General features: G+C 40.5%; 1 protein-coding gene across 6 annotated transcripts in view; it reads left to right on the top strand.

The window, feature by feature from the left end:
• The window catches only part of FAM124A (family with sequence similarity 124 member A), a 43,771-nt gene that overhangs the window by 9,857 nt on the left and 16,258 nt on the right, over positions 1–17,656 (top strand). For all 6 annotated transcript variants that reach the window (XR_003528460.1, XR_003528463.1, XM_027648255.1 and 3 more), the window contains exons 2-3: positions 233–264; positions 16,603–17,342. Coding sequence is in view for 4 of the 6 variants with exons in the window: in XM_027648255.1 (XP_027504056.1) it covers positions 233–264; positions 16,603–17,342 (772 nt within the window). In the remaining 2 variants the exon portion in view is untranslated. The remainder of the gene's footprint in view (positions 1–232; positions 265–16,602; positions 17,343–17,656) is intronic.

The raw sequence follows: 17,656 nt of genomic DNA, 5'->3' as shown, positions 1-17,656 counted from the left end.
CCCTAGATAAAACCCTAGTTGCTCTCCTCACTTTGCTTACATGTCAAAATTCATGTGAGATGCCAGTTTTTCTGAGTCAGTGTTCATAACTTGTTCCAGTTATTCTCTCAGCACAAAAATAATGCTAAATGGGCATTAAACTGTTTTAATATACAGTGTCTGTTACGTTTGGTAATTTTTTGATGATCTCTTTTCAGAGTAATAAATTCTAACTAAAATCACTGTCTTGCAGGTCTGAGTACAGCCGTATGTCCTCTACCAGCAGTGAGTATAACTTTGATTATTTTTTTTTAAACAGATTCTTGTATTTTCTATGTTTCTGCTTGCTTCATATTTATTAACATCAACCTGATGTTATTGATGGAGTTCATTTTGACGCAGTAAAGCCCCCATTCCTCCTCTTCTTGGATATATGTCTAGAAACAGCATAGAAAATTAAATTGATTAAATATTTATGACCAAAATATAAGCTGTGGGCAAAGTCATAAATATTGAACCTCACAAGTATACAAGACAAAATGAGAATAAAACCTGTAGACACTGTTGCCAGTATGAATGGGCCCTTCATCCAAAGGAGTTTGCAGTGATGAATGTCATTAGAGCTGGGGAATGCAGGAATAATTGAATTATTGTAAGCTTAATGCCAGTGAAACACTTCAGAGCAAGTTTTTCTTTGATTTCAAAGATGGTAGATGCTCCAATAAGTGTCCCAGTCTTTCTAGGTATTTACAATAGCCAGTTGAATTTCAAGTTACCTAACTGATAAAAGACGAATTCTGGTGTCTGGATTATTTTTTATTTATTTTTCACCAATGCAAAATGACAATTTTATTTTTTTTTTGGAAGAACAAGGAGCACTTTTTCAGTTCTCTTTCTAGTCACTCCAACCACTTCTTTAGTTGCAGGAACATACTGCATCCTCAGCACTTTGAAACGCAATAATTCTTATTCATGTATGGCTACTAGTATCTCTCTCTTGTCAAAGTGCAAAGTGATGCCTGTCTCCCTGGTTCACACATAGACATGAGCTTTATTTATGCCAAGCAAGCACATCAAAAATTCATAGATGACAAATTGTGTTTTGTAATCTGGACCTTTAGGAACCATGAAAATCGGAGGGCAAGAAAGCTGTCAGTTTTTTCTCATTCACACATTCTGACTGAAGCGTGGAGAGGGTTATTTTCTATCTCCCATGGTCTTCAGTGAGGGAGTTTTATTGATTGCAACAGGAGCTGGATCAGACAGTTTTTGTACTGTCTGGCTCATGAGCCCATGTGACTAGCAGGGAACTTGCTGTATTTCCTCCATCTGCTCAGTGTGTGTGTGTGTGTGTGAGAAAAATAGAATTTAGTGCAGCTTTTTCCTAAATTCTGTTATTTAAATAGATTTCTGGATTCCCACTGTCAGACATAATTTTTGAAATGACTGGGAGGCAAAATCCAGGCAAGCAACTTCTCATGATAGTAAAAACATGTTGGATTTGACTGGTTACACCAGATGTGTGCCCTAGCACTTCCTCAGCTCACAATTCCGGGTATTGGGTTGGGGAATATGCTGCCAACTTCCTCATCTTTTTGGATGGTGACTCAATTATTTGCCTAGTAGAGACAGGTAAATTCAGAAGACAGCTTGTAAGTAGAGTGTTTCTCATCTAAAAATTTGGTTTGGATCCCTTACCAACTTTGCATGACTGCTGCACGTTTACAAATAAAGGTAACAAATTAGATTTGTAAGTCTTTGTTTTTATTAAATAAGCTGTTCTAAGGGGAATTTTTTTGTTGTGTGGCAGCTACCATTTGTCATGTTAACTGTGGGCACCTTAGTGTCTTGCTGGCCATGCTGTCCAGTGTATGTGAGGATTGCAGATGTATTTCAACACGAGTAATTTGTCAGTACAAGAAGATATCATTCCAGCAAAGACAAACAAGTTCAGGAGACAGGACAGTCTCCTTCTTTCTCTTTTCTGCTTCCAATGCAAATTATACTGATACAACTTCACAAGTAGTATTATTTAACTCAGCTTTTGGAGGGGTTTTTGGGGTTAGTTTGTTCAGACAGTGCAAGAGTAACAGAAACAGTTATATAAAAGAATTTCAGTAAAATAGAAATACTTTAATGTCAGAGGCTGGTAGTCAATGGGTACATACTGTATTTGAAGAAGAGATTATTGGGGAAGAGAGGTTGGGAATGAAAGGTGATTTGGACCTTTTAATTTCTTTGGGGAAAAGATTAAACAAGTGATATAATTCTCACTACAGAAAGCAGTTTAATCAATGATGATGTTAGGTCCTAATCATAACACAGACTGTTGAAAATTAAGAAGCAAAGAATCTCAATTATCTATAGCTCCTTCATCTGAAGCTCCTGTTCCAACGAAGTGGAGTTTATCTAAACCAGAAGGATTATAATTTGGTTTTGCGGGGGTCTTTCTAGATGAACTCCACTGGACAACAGTTTTCCACAGACATGCCAAGAAAAGGTTAAGAGATTTAGCAGGTGAATTAACTACAGCTGCCTATGTCACCGCAGCTGAGCAAACTGCAGGACTTTGCACCAATGCAAAGGTGTACAGTAACCCTACACCCCTCTAAATCAGAAGTAGAATCTCATAGACTGCTATACAGCAGTGGAGGAGTCATTCTGTATATGTGTTTATTTTTAGTACTTTTTTTCCCTAAGCATATGGCAGCAGTTATCAAGTATTACTTCAGCAGTTCAAAGCCCTGCCTGGTGGGTTAGTTGGACCTTGGGTCTATGCAACATCTCACTTTTTTTTTTTGCCTTTGTGTCCCAGCTCCAAATAATCAAAAAATCCTTTTTTACTGTCAGCATTCATCTAGCATTTGTGGTTTTGTACAGCGCATAATTTGGGAAAGAGTATCAAAGTTTCTAGAATGTGGGTATTTCTGCAAGAAAATGCAGCAGCTGTCTGGTGTGCGAACTCTGGCTGTTGTCAGGGTGACTGTGCCACTTTGCCTTTTCTTATTGAGTAGAGCAAAAAAGGCCGGGCAAACCTGTCCACTGGATGCTGCATTTTGAAATATTACAGCTTTCAAAGGTTCAGCAGTATGATTTCAGTGAAGAAAAATGCTGATTATTTTATTCTGAATTCTGATGTGTATAGTCATTTTTCCCTTTGTTCTTTAAGGGGAAGTGTGCTTTGTCTTGTTAAGATGTTTTGCATATTGGTGTGCTCTTCATTAATCTAGGAAATGTATTAACCTTCTTTTTGCTCATATTTTTAATTACCTTTTCAATTATGGTTTTCAATTACCATTAGGGATCCCTAATTTTGTATGAGAGAGAATTGTGCTAGGCACTTTACACCCACAGAAGAGACCTTTACCTGAAGTACTTAATACCAATATATAAAGACCATAGGTGGCATATGGATACAGACAGTTGGAATCACAAAGAAATAATTAATTAGTGTTGGCTGGCACAATAAGCAACAGTCTCTGTACATCATCATTTTAATTATCTTCTGATTGCTTTGAGATATGTGTTTCAGGGATGATTTTCGACCAGGGAGGAGGAGTTTTGATGGGGGCTGCTTATTACCTCCTCTTCATAATCTTTGCCTTTATGATAATAGCTCTTCAGAAAGACCCAAACCAGAAGTGGGCATTTTGAAGAAAGACTTTTGTGATTTGTAACATTCACAAAGGATGAGAGGAAATGGCCTCAAATTGCACCAGGGGAAGTTTTATGTTAGATATTAGGAAAAATTTCTTCACTGAATTGTGGTCAGGCATTGGAACAGGCTGTCCAGGGAAGTGGTGGGGTCACCATCCCTGGAAATATTCAAAAGACATGTGGATGTGGCACTTAGGGATATGATTTAGTGATGAACATGGCAGTGCTGGGTTAATGATTGGACACGATGATCTTAGAGATATTTTCCAATCTTAATGATTCTATGATTTTAAATATGGAATTTTACCCACTTTCTGGTTCTAAAAATTAAGCACAAGAAAGTTTGTTTTGGCAGATTTAAGATATGTGGGTTACTGAGCGTATTTCTTTTTAATAAATTTTCTGTTTGATATTCCGTTTCTATGCTAGTATAAATTCAGATCTCTGGTTTTGGATTTGGTCAATGTTTGGTCAGCAGTGTGTCAGTGTCATCTGCATCAGCTCCCTGGGCTGTGACCCTATGGGAAGTCCACACTATAGCAGGCTCCTGCCAGAACCTGCAGACTTTTGGAGAGAGGAACCCACACTGGGGCAGGTTTACTGACCACACTGCAGTAGTGGGTTCCTGAAGGATTGCACCCCATGAAAAGGGACCCATGTTGGAGCAGTTCATGAAGAACTGCAGCCTGTGGGAAGGACTCATGTTGGAGAAGTTCATGGAGGACTGTCTCCTGTGGGAGGGACCCCACACTGGAGCAGGGGAAGGACTCCTCTCCCTGAGGAGGAAGCAGTGGCAGAAAAAACGTGTTGAACTGACCGTAACCTTGAACTGACCATAACCGCCATTCCCCGTCTCTCTGTGCCACTGGAGGAGGCAGAGAATGGGGAATAAAGTTAAGCCCAGGAAGGAGGGAGGACTCAGGGAAAGGTGTTTCTAAGATTTTTTTTATTTCTCATTATCCTACTTTGATTTAGATTGGTAATAAATTCAGCTAATTTCCCAAAATCAAGACTGTTTTGCTCATGACAGTAATTGGTGACTGATCTCTCCCTATCCTTAACTCATAAAACTTTCATTATAATTTCTCTCCTCTGCCCAACTGAGGAGGGGAGTGACAGAGTGGCTTTTGTGGGTACCCAGTGTCCAGCCAGGGTCAAACCACCACAAGATGCCTTGTAACAACAGCATACAGAGAAATGGCTTCCTGTTACTTCTGTATAATTTCAAAATCTGTCTGTCTTCAATGAACTGTTAAAGATGATGAAAACTAACCAGAAGCAGGAAGAGGAGTGGGTTTGATTTGGGCTTTGAAAAGTCTGTCACAAATCTTAAATATCATAATATAGTTGCCTACTTTAATTTAGGTTTGTTCTAACTGATTCTGACCCAGGCACTGGTGGACTGGGTATTTTCTAAGTCTGTTTCTTCAAACAATGTAATTTAATGAGTGTGAGGATGTAATTATGTTCTTTTATTGCTATGCAAAGATATACTGTAGTCTGTATTGTTTCTTATTTCCATAGAGAACTGAGATGCTTTTACAATGGCTGGCAATGAGCTGTATTAAATACAATTGTAAAAACAATTTACAGTGGGCTTGGCAGCATTAATCTGTATTTCCAGAAGGTGTTATTATAAAAGAAAGACTAATTAAAGTATGAGGAGAAATGCAAGAGGAAATTGGACCCAAATCATGTAGAGTCAGCCTCCAGCATCTATCAATGTTGCAAATTCAGGTGTTCTATATAGTAGTGAAATCTGAAGTGTCAGCTCCTGTGGAAAATACATATGTAAAATAAAATACATCTGCATATCTTGCCTGGCCTGTGTTATAGTGCTAGGTGTAAAGAGCAATGGTGCTTCCCACCATGTCTGGATGAAGAAGGAAAATGTAATTGTTACATGCCACTTAGCAGTCTTTGGCTGTGCAAAACGTATTTATGTAGCTTTTTGTCATCAAGTTCCACCATGATGAAGGACCAAATGCTTGCATACAGGATAGAAAAGTATGGTACTGAATCACAGAAGGGTAAGGTTGGAAGGCTGCTTTGGAGGTCAGGCACAATCATGTGTAAGGACATGCAAAAAAGAATGTGTAACTTGGAATCAAACCTGGATTTGACTTTTATATGCCAAGTGTGTGGCAATGACCACAACATGCCATTCCCCTTGAAAAGACTGAAGTTCCTGTTCAAATCTGTACAGCTTGGAGTAACGCATCTATCTCTGTTTTTTATAATTCAGAGTTTCCCTCTTTGGGATCATGTAGCATGCACCAAGCTATGTGTCCCATGGTTAAATTATTTCCTACTGGCTTAGTGCTAACTTGGGATTTCTGTAGCGGGGGTGTAAGCGTACCCTAAACAGTTACTGGACCAGAGCTATCAAAACATTGTTTTCAGTTGTTTCGTATAGTCTTTTCTGTCCGTATACAGTCGGGGTTTTTTTTCCTGTCATATAGATACAGCAGATGAAAATTGGACTAGTTATGCAAAAGAATAATGTGTATGAATGACAATCTGAATGTTTTTCTAGCTCCTTTTTTAAGCACACAGTCATAATCAAAACCATATAACCAAACACATCCTCTTTTTTTTTATTACCAAATATAATTCAGAAGCATAGGAAGTCTTTGATTGACTGAGCCATACAGTTCTAGTAAAAACTTAGAGGAAATATTTCAGAGAAAGTTAAATTGGATTATTTAGTGATGTGGGTTAAATTTCCCTCTGTGGAAGTGTTACTGCTGCTGTTGCAGAAAACCACAAGGAGCTAGGCAGCCATTTAGTGAGTGTTTTACCCTGAGAAATGGGTTGCAGGAAATCCAGGTTCAGCTGGTACAGTGATGAGAATAATCTGGAAATCATTGTGATATCTGTCTGAATTGTTAAAGCCCAAAGAGGGAAGCTAAAAAAATAAGTCTGTCCCATGGCAGCTTCTGACTCAGAGGCACTAGTTGGGGTAGAACAGGAAAAGCCATCTGAGTCACTGAGTCAAATAACACTTGTGAAGGCTGAAGCTATTAAGACAGTTTCTGTTAAATGTGCACTGTTTTGACAATGCCAACAATTAGTTTCCTCATTGGTCATAGTGCATTATCATGGTGTATTTCCTTTAATGTGAACTTTTAAAAATAAATAAATAAATAATGTTTATTTCAGCAAGCTCACTGGGGAGCAGAGACATTTGGTAATTGGTGCATGCCGTGTTCTAGAGCAGTAGATGTCTTCTGCCTGCCTCATTTTTGTTGGTACAACGTATTCGTTAATTAGTAGTTTAGAAAAAAAATTGTATCTGTGATTTCTGAAAGGTTCATGAAATATTTACCAGGTGACTCCTGGCTTCCATCATATGGGACCAGGATGAAGCACCAAAAAAAAGTATGCTTTCTGTTCCTGCTTCCCTTATCCATCAGATGGTACAGGGTAGATCTTTTGAGCCACAGACTGCTGTCAGCTGAAAAGATTGAGATTCAAGCTAATTTTCCACTACTGTCAAGCCCAAATGAGTCCTTAGCTGTAGTGCTAATACTGTTTGTTGTCTACAGAGGCACAAACATGGCAATGCTTGACCATGTCTCAGGGTTTGATCTCGTATTTTCTTTGGACATGTCTAGGGTGTAGATGTTTTGCTGTGGCTTCTGCCTGCTCTCTGGCTTTTCTCTGTCACCTCTTTCTGATACCAGGAACATTTGTGCAAAAGTGCAAATTCATTAAAAGAAGAGGTCTGCCTGAAAATTAACACTTATAGCCAAAACAGTTTTCTGACTGCCACCAGAAGACACAATCCTTAATACTTCTTGTCTGAGGGCTTCTTTTCAGTATGTTCAGCAAGCTCTTTCAACTTGCATCTAGACCTGACATGTGGGAAGCACTGGAAACACTTAGCTGGGAATAGTAGGGGGAAGAGTGCCAGCAGTAAAGTCTTAAATTGTTTTAAACCCATCATAAAATCACACTCTCAGTTAACTAGAGTACATTGTGTGCGGTATGGAGCTCATTGTTCAACCAAATTTGTTAGCTGCTCAAGCATACAGTGTTTCTTGGGATTTTTTTTAAGGCAATGTTCTTTGTACCCTTTTATAAAAAACATATTTTTGAGAATCTCAGCTTTACATAGGAGTCAAATTTTAAGAGAACACAATGCCCGTAATGACAAGACTTTTAAAAGTATGGTGTTGGATGCAGTTTGTACAACTTTTGATTTACTGGTGGTTACTGATGGGAGTTTTACTGAATTACTACACATTGCAACACTATACAGAATTTGGTATTTATACCGAAGATCAGTATCTGGGTTCTTGCCAAATACAATCTTTCCATATCTTCCTTTAGGAAGATTTATGATTGGGAAGGACGTATTTCTATGCAAAACTTTACTCTTCTAAAATGGAAATCTGCAGCCATTTGGAATACTGCTTTCTCTGTTTCAATTTCATACCCTCTTCCCTTCCCTCCCCACTCCTAAAAAGTGAGATTATTTTTTTTGGTTGAATTCTACATACAGTATTAAATAACAATAAAACAAATTAATGTCATAGTTGAGCATTTATAATTAATGCTCCTTCCCTATATCTCTCCACTGGACTGAATTTAGCAGCAATATAGGCTGTTACATGAAGTCCCACATCTTACCCTGATGGCCCAGGTGCATTCATGCCAGCATCACCAAACTCACTGGGTCAAATCCTCTGAGCAGCAGCTCACCATTGTGCTTCAGTTCCCCACTCAGGGCTTTCTGATTACTGACAGGCACAGAATGGCAATCGCCAGCTGTTTTCCGTAGAGCAGGAATACTCTTCAGGATATCAAAATAAATTTACCGTGCTGTTTCTGTTGTGGGTACTGGGTCTCCTGTGAGAATTAATCTGTGTGATGAAGACGTTTAGGCCCTAGATAGGCAAATGGATGTAGATTGTGGCTTTTGAGTGAAGACAGCTGAAACAGTCAAGACAGTTTTAGAATGCCAAATCATGTGAATCTGTTTTGCAGCACGTGCAGACTGAGACACCAAGACAACTCTCAAATTGTGGCAAACTGTGTGGAAGGGAGGAGAGAAAATTACAGCAACTTACATCCAGGAATATATCTGTAAAGGTGTATGAGTGCACCAGCATTTTGGGGTTCTTGCTTTTCACTGAGTTAGCAGCTTAATCTGTGGTTGAGGAGAGTATTGAAGGGTTCAAGTGCCCTCCAGAGGATAAGTAGATGATAAGGTTGTTGGCTTTTTAAATTGGAATTCTGATTATTTCTAACACTGCTGTTGCCAGTGTAGCATAAGGTGCCAGCAGCATATTTTGAGAGAGGAGAACAGCAGGCAGTAAGAATAAAGGAGCTCACAGAGAAGCTCGTAGCACTGGCAGAAAAATCTTTCTCTCTGGTGGTGTTTGTGAGGAATTGCCAAGCAGTTTATTCCTTGTAACCATGGTGTGAAAGCACCCACTGTAGGTTCCTGAGGTTGTGTGCATGAAGATCCAATACACTGTCTTCTCAGAGCTGGAAGTCTTTTTTTTACTGGGTGCTTAATATACAATAAGCACAGCCTCTGCTTTGATATGCCTACAGGCTCTATAAAGCCTAGGTAAACTACACGGATGCGCCACCAAGGAGAAGGCTGAGGGCCAGGGACATGGGATTATGCAGCCAGAAACACAGTATGACATTCTCATCCCTTTCCTTTTACCCTGTTTCTCTGAAGGGAAACGTGATGTGAACATGTGTCATCTTTCTTCACAGAGACACTAAATTTCGATAGGTTTCATTGGAACTAAATGAAAGGCAGTGGGACAAATTTTTGTCTCCATGGAGAAAAAAGACTCTAATATGAGTTTGAGTTACCTCTTTTCCTAACTTCCAGCTGGACAATCAGCCCACAGGCAACACACACATCTTTATACCAAGCATGAACTGTTTCTTGGCTGCCAGGTAGTTTGGAGATAAGTGAGAAAGCTGTGAATCAAGAGATGTGGGAAATGGGGACTGAGGACATATCTGTGACCTAAAGAGTGTCTCTGACTCTTTGCCTTACTATGAACAGTAAGCTGCCTGACTAAAGGAGCCAAAGAAGTTGGTTTTGGAGGACGTGATGGAAGATATGATAATCATATAGTTCAAGAGTTTTTTTCCGTAACACTTATCACAGAAATACTTCTCATTTGACAAAGAGTACAGCAAGATAAGATACTAGAACAAGAATGATTTTCAAAATATGCACGTAGGCACAATTTACCCTCCATTTTAGTTGGACATGAGGTATCCAAGATAGAAGGGTGTACAGTAGAGAGTGATGGGCCTTATCTGAAGGTTTGATTCTGTCTCTCACCTTGGGCTACAAAGGGAACCAAGTACAGCCAGCCTCCTTCTGGAGGGACATCCTTCAGGCACCTAACTCTCCCTGGGATGACTCTGTACCACAGTAATTGTGATTCCTATAAAGAAGATGGGGCCCATATGGCTCTGAAAAGGGCCAAGACAGTGATCCTGGCACCATAGACTGTATGACTGCAAATGGGAGAGTGAGCATCAGAGTGCTGTTGTATGATCCATGTAGGACATGTAGCTACACAAGTGCCCAGGCCAACAGAAGGGAGTGAGCAGGAATTCATGGAGAGATGAAGAATGTGAGATGAAGTGAGATAACCCCTTTCAACAGCAGCTTAGGTTGATCATGCATTACCCTTAGGCAGGTCAGGGGAAGGTAATATGTGGAGGAGGGATGATACTTCACTGGATCTGTAGCATACTGAGGAGTTTCAGCAATAACTGCACCATCTACATTGCCTTTGCTTGATCTGTGGACATTAAGTATCAGTTTTTGATAAGATTCATTCCCTCAAGGTTGGTTGCATGCTGTACACTAAGGGCAATGATGCCTCTTAAGACTATTCATATTAGTATACCAGAGAAGGCTTTTTGTCTCCATCACACAGATAATGGGCTTAATTTTTGAGCTTTATTTTTGCAATGTTGTTGTTGTTGTAGTTGTAGTACAGCAACTGGAGGAGCAGATTGACCATTTTGCTATGCCTATTTGTATGCTGGGCTGTTATGCACTGTCTATACTACCTTAGTACAGATGGAGGAGTGACCATCCTGACACCATCGTAGAACGCTCAACTGCAGCTCCTCAGGAAAATGCTGCTCTGAAGGGAGTGTGAAAGAGGTTCCTCCTCTTGACTCTTTGCTGTGCAGAATATCCCCTTTCTTCTTGCTTCTGAACATCCTTCATGAGTTAGAGGTGGTGTGCAAAGCAGGGCATGCTGAGAAGCACATTATCCAGCAACCCTGCATTTGTCAGATGCTATTAAACAGCAGGGAAAGAGAATGGAAGAGCTGGTGAATCTGTCACATCCTGCTTGTTCAAAAGATTATTGATGCTGCATAATTCATCAAAGCATGATCTAACAGTGGGTTCTGGTGCCAGAGGTGTCCAGTACTGCTTCTGTTGCAGCTGCCCATAAAGTGACGCTCCTTGTTTATGAAAATAGTCTCTGCCGTTGTGTCCGCCCATGAGCCTTTCAATTAGTACACCAAAAATGGTCAATCTTGCCTTGGACTCAAATAAAGTGTGAAGATCCTGTTTACTGGGAAATTCTACCACTTTGACATTTCTTTGCGTTTTGGAATGTGATTGAAATAAGGAAATATGGACATTTTCTGTGCAACAGAAATCCTGGGAAATTTCAATTGGAAATATTATAGTGCTTTTTTTCTGACATTATTTATACAGTGTTTGGCGCTATTTTACGTTCCCACAGATGAAATATTTTGATTGATTAACAATGAAAAAAAATATGCTGATCTGCAATGTTCGATTCTGAATTATTTCATTACTTCCTGATAGCAGTTACATCTTGATAATGAAGTACTGCTTGACGGGATTTGCAGTCCAGAAGCTTGGCACATTTGCTCTTACCCTCTCCCATCGCCCGATTTACATCTCTGGTACTGCATCATGCAATTTAGTCAAATGAAATTTGAAATCTTACTGCTTGATGTAGCGATAAATTAATGTGATCTGTACAGTGTAAGATATGTTCAGGTGTTGGTTCCCATGAAGCAGCATGCTGCAGTGGAAAAATGGATGTTAGCATTCCAATGTTCAGGTTCTCAGTGCAATAATGCAGGTCAGCAAAAAAAAAAAAAAAGGTCAAGTATTTTTAGGTTGGGTATTTCCTCTGTGTTTCCTGAATAAAAGATTGAAAATGTAGGTGACTAGAATATTGAAAATATCTGCCAAAGTTTGGAAATGCTTTTTCCCACGCACAAACTGGGGCCAGGAACCAGTCTGCCTGGACAATCTTTCTTTGTTACAAATTCAGTCCTAGCTCACATACTTTCCAGGTTTGCCTAACCCTGTAGGTAAGTCCTCATTAAATACCTCCTGGCGAGACAGAGAGGTCTAGGTTCATACCTTGTTTCACCAAAAGGAGAGATATTTCAGAGAGACAGATACTTAAATCCTTCCTAAACTTCACTACAGGCTGAGTTTAGTCCACTGGAGAAGCCTGAAAAATCAGATCTCATTTAGACTGCTGATGGTGACTTCTCCTGCAATAAAAAAGGGGTTGGAACACTGCCCGGAGAAGGACAGGACTGATTTTTGTTCAAGAGGGAATGCAACCTGGGTCTGTCACAGTGTAAAAGACGGACCAGACTGCCCAGTCATGGCCATAGTTTTGCTGGAGCAAGCTATGCAAGAGAGCCAGGGCCAAAAAACAAATGAAAGAGGGAGAATTCTCTAATCTAGGATTATACAGGTGACATGGAAGAAAACTCTAGGGACATTTTGCCTCTTGTGTTGTTTAATGTTAAATGCATACATACTCCAGGAAGAAGGAGTGTTAGCTCCAGTTCCCCATGTTTGCAGATGAGTCTAGCTGCTTCCCAGCTGCTGGGGTTGCTGACTTGATGTTGCACCCACTTGAGCCTGCTTTGGGCCAGGAGCCCTGCCTTCCTGGCCAGCTGCTGCAAAAATGGTGTTACCAGATACCTGAATTGTCTTGGCATCTCTCAGGGATGGTGGCTGCCCCCTCAAACACCACCCTAAGGGAGCAGAGGACTTCCCACTTCACCCATGGGCATTTGTGTCACCAGATCATAGAATCATATAATAATTTAGGTTGGAAAAGACCTCTAAAATCATCAAGTTTGACTGTTAACCAAGCACTGCCAAGTCTGCCACTAAACCATGTCCCTAAAGGCCACATCTACACATCTTTTAAATACCTCCAGGGATGGTGACTCTACCACTTCCTTTGGCAGCCTGTTCCAATGCTTGATAATGCTTTTGGTGAAGAAATTATTCCTATTATCCAGTCTAAGCCTCCACTGGTGCAACTTGAAGCCATTTCCTCTTGTCTTATTGCTTGTTACTTGGGAGAAGAGACCAACCCCCACCTCACTACAACCTCATTTTAGGCAGTTGTAGAGAGCAATAAGGTCCTCCCTGAGCCTCCTTTTCCCCAGGCTAAACAGACCCTCAGCCCTCCCTCAGCTGCTGCTCCTAAGACTTGTTCTTTATACCCTTCACCAGCCCTTGTCATAGCCATCCAGCTGGGCACCTCTGGCCAGGGAAGGGTTGGGCAGCTCTGGATGCTGAGAAGGTTGGCCTCTGCAGGCGCTACTGTTCCCTTCAGAGTGAGGGAAGAGGAAAGGAATGAGGAAGGCAAGATCATCCTCCACAGGTTTTTCAGAGGTGACTGCCTCTCTCCATACACTCAACAGGGGATATAGGCAACCTCAACCTGTCCTGTCTGTTCTCTAGCCAAGGCAGCTTTAACTTCAGAGCAGTCAAACCGAAATGAGATAGCTGGCACAGACAGACTTGACAGGACCCGCTGATTCCTGTCATATTGTCTTTCTGATGAGAAGATGGTGGTTTCTGGGCAGGAAGAGGAGGGAAGGAAGAACCACAGGGCAAGACTGCCCTTCTGCTTTGCAGGACTTTCTTTTATTTCTGCTCAGCAATATCACATCAGCAACAAAATAAAAATAATATATAGAGAAGGAACCATACAAAGCTCAATCATAAAATATCAGGTCTGACGGTCCCACAGCATTTGGGCTGATGCTTTAACCTCTCACAGGTGGTTAATAATACCTAACAGAAGAGTAAAAAGTTTAGAATTGTAAAATACTCTCTCAATCCTGGTAGTAATTACCTCTTAGCAAAGTTAGTGCTTGCCAACTCAAAAAGAACTAATCCCCTTCTGTCATAGAAAGGGGGAAAATGTAACAGCTATGAGAACTGTGAAGCTTATTTTCAAATAGATGCCTCAGCATTTTGATATTTTCTGTGGGATTAACTAGTAATACAGGAAGGCTAATACATATGCAGAGCTTTCATTTGCTTCTGTAACAATTTGCCGGGGGCAAATTGAACTGTGTCATGAGAAATGGTGTTGTTTCCCCTCCTTCTTTGTCAGCTGGAGCAAAAGACTTGTTAGTAACATAGAAACAATTTGCAACTTAATGTCAGTTCAGAGAAAGTTTCCTCTTGCCTCATATTTCTACTTTTCTTGAGTTTCTCTTTTCCTTACCCAGATAGAAAGGGCTGCCATTTTAGAAGCACAGAAACCACATAATGAAAGGTGTAAAAGCGTTACAGGAAAAGCATAACATAAAATAGAACTGAAGCTCTTTCCCTACTGATCTGTTACACTTTTCCCCCCTCAACTGAGTTGCTTCTAGCTCAAAAAAAGATGATTTGCCCTGCTCTGTGTATAACCCCAGCTCCTAATGATGGCTTTGTGCTGTGTCTCTGAGGCTGGTTCTGTGAGCATCTGGTGCCGATGGGTACAGGCAGTGATGGCTGCAGAATACTAATGCTGGCACTGGCTCCCACAAGGCTCTACTTGTGAAAAATGCTTTAGCCATTCAGTGTCCATGCACCATGCTGAGCAACAGGAGGACAGAAAAGCCATGCTCAGGGACTTTTTTTCAATGCAGAGCAAGAAGGCGTCAGCAACGATGGCTCTCTGCTTCACATTGTTATGCCCAGCCTTCTTTCAGAGCTCCAGTGATTTATATGCATAAATATCAAGCCTGTCACTTGTTGCAGGCTTTGATAGCATTTGTGTAACAAAGGAATCAGAGGGAGAAAAGAGCTGAACATCTTCTATTCCAGTCTTAGAGAATGAATAACTGCGTAGCTATGGTGACTACTTTCTTTCTGGTTTTATTAGATCACTGTCCTCTGTAATTTGTTTTCCTTCCTGTCCTGCTGCCCCATGTAAAGGACCATGAGAGGACCTCCCCCCACACACCCCTTTGTTTTTCTCCCACACTGTGACTACCCCACATGGGGATATCTCCAAGAATTACCTACCAGTAATGATTGCCACAGCAAAACCTCTAGCCACATACTGACACAGTTTTTCTTTTTGCTTCATTTTTTTTCCCATTAGCTATCTGACAAAGTCACTCCACATCACCCATTTCACACAGAGATACAAGAATTCTCCTGTAATTGTATTTTTGATTACTTATTTGATTTTTCTCTATCTTCCTTAGGCAAGATGCATGCTTGCTATTTGCTGTGCATACCATATCTTTCTGCAGCTTCAAATTGAGGCTGATGGTATGTTTACCAGCCATCTCTGTCTGGACAGCTATGAGTTGCATCTAGATTTCCTCTGGGTCTTACAGCTATTCTGTATTGAAAGACAACTAAAATACACTACTCATATAAAGCTGCTTTTCCATTAAAGCAATTGGTGAAGTATCACAAGAATGTTATTCTGATGCCAGGAAGGAGGAGGGAGAGGTTTGTACTGATTGCTAATAGGAGGGGAAATAGCCTTTGAGACAATCCCCCTGTTAAATGTAATCTGCACAATTAAAAGCCTGGGAAATCTTTCTGAGGTTTCGCACATTTGGGCTTTGTGCCTAGGTTCAGGGTCTCAAACATGGAGGTGGTTTCAGAACACCACACAAGGGGAACCATTTCAGCAAAAATATCAATTACATGACTAATTTATTAAACTGTCTTGGATCACCATGCACATGCATCTTTATTGGCATGTAACTCCAGCAGAACAGAAGTAACAATTTCTACTCAACCCTCCAACCACACATTGCTTCACTTCTGAGCTATCGAAGAGGTTTCAGGGACAAACAACAGATAGAGCCCCTGTGAACATTGCCAAGGCTAACTAGAGGTTTCTTTCTTCCCCCAAGTAAGTGTAATTTTTTTTGTGCTTCCTGCTTTTATGAGTCTTCCCTAATCTTATAAAGACCTTGAAACAGTAGTATTATAGTCTTGCTAGTCTGAAGATATAAACAGTGGAGGATTTGTTGGGACAAGTAATATATTTTCCTGAAGAAAGACTTATGTGCCTGAAGGTTTCTCTGCTTTTTTTTTTCCCACAACTGTATCGGTTGGTGTAATAAAAGATATTACCTCTCCCTACAAACTTCACCTTACTTATTAGAACAATTTCCTCCAGGACACAAAATATTCTTAACTGAGTGTTAAGAAAACTCCAACGTCAGGGTAATAGAGTGGAGTTCAGTGGTGTGATTTCCATGACCGAAGCCAGTTGGCACAAATTAAAACAAGGTGGAATGAACATTGTCCACCATGATTATTCTGCACATCACTAATATCCCTTTCACCCCCACTCTACATCAGTATTTTTATCTTTCCTACCTCTCAGCTATATGGAGCAGCTCTTTTCGAACACATGAATACACATTCAGTAATGTCTTCTGGATGCTACTTCAGTAGAAACAGTAACTCTTATGGTATGCATGATGAAATTTCTCTGCCTTCTGATTGTTTTCTTTGTTGCTGTATCTCTGTACATTTTTTTTTGTTTAATACAGGTGAGCTTGAGAGAGATGAAAAAAAAAAAGCCCACTGTGACTGAGCGGACAGTGTCTTCTTTAAGGATCACCTAAATGTTGTCAACTTGGTTACAAATTACAAAATTAAAGGATATTTTTTTTTTTTAAATATTTCAGGTGAACTTTCTGTGGAAGGCATACAAGACCCTTTCCTTGTTAGTGTACATATTATCACAGACCCAGGTGAATCCAAGACTCTACAGCAAGCTATCGATAGGCTTCTAGCCTGGATCCATCCAGACCTCCAGCTGTTCCGAGTCTCAGAAAGACGAGTGCCCAAGAAGCGCAGGAAGCCAGTTAAGGCTGTTGTTTCTCAGCCAGCCCTTGCCATCATTCTGTTTCTGCAGGAGGAGTATGGAGAAGAACCAATCTTGCAGCTCCATGAAACCTTTCAGCGGCCACCTTGGCATTACCACCACACAGAGCTAATGCATGGGAAATTCCTCCCTTACATGCCTTGCAGCCAAGACTTTTACACTTTGGCTCCAGAGACTCCTCTGTGGGCCATTCGCCCAGTGCACTATGGGAAAGAAATGATCCGCTTCACCATATACTGCAGGAATGAAAACTTTGGGGACATTTTGAAATTGTATGAGTTAATATTGAAAAGACCTGTATGTCAGAAAAAAGCAGACTTTTGTGTTTTTCCTGTCTATTCTAACATGGAAATAGACATTCAGTTTTCTTTAAAGAAACTTCCAAAGGGCCAGGTGCCAATGACGACAGAGTCAGCAGTGCTGGAGTTCAGAGTAAAAGATGTGGGGCAGCTTGTGCCTCTCTTGCCCAACCCATGCAGCCCCATCAGTGAAGGCAGATGGCAGACAGAAGACCATGATGGAAATAGGATCCTTTTGCAGGTAAGTTCAGTACAACAGGAAACAGAAGCACATTTCTTGGATTTGTGCAGGAAAGCTTAACCTGAAAAGACAGAAAAATAGCCTTTTTTTTTTTTTTTCTAGGAGAAAGAGCCAGGACAGTACTGCTAAACAAAGAATCTGAAACCCCTTGCTGTGTGTGTAACTAATCAGAAAAGAGTGACTGATATTATCCAGATATCAGTTAACCTCAGTTTATGCTGAGTGATGTGAGGTAGCTGTTTAAAAAGTGCAGAGAGAAGGAATAATGAGCCTGACTGAAGAAATTATGGCTGTTGAGTTTTGTTTTATAAGAA

This window comes from Corapipo altera, unplaced genomic scaffold (assembly GCF_003945725.1).
Source record: "Corapipo altera isolate COAL_440 unplaced genomic scaffold, ASM394572v1 0, whole genome shotgun sequence".
Classification (NCBI taxonomy): domain Eukaryota; kingdom Metazoa; phylum Chordata; class Aves; order Passeriformes; family Pipridae; genus Corapipo; species Corapipo altera.
Note: the sequence above shows the minus strand (reverse complement) of the source record. Positions and strands in the feature narration are given on the sequence as shown.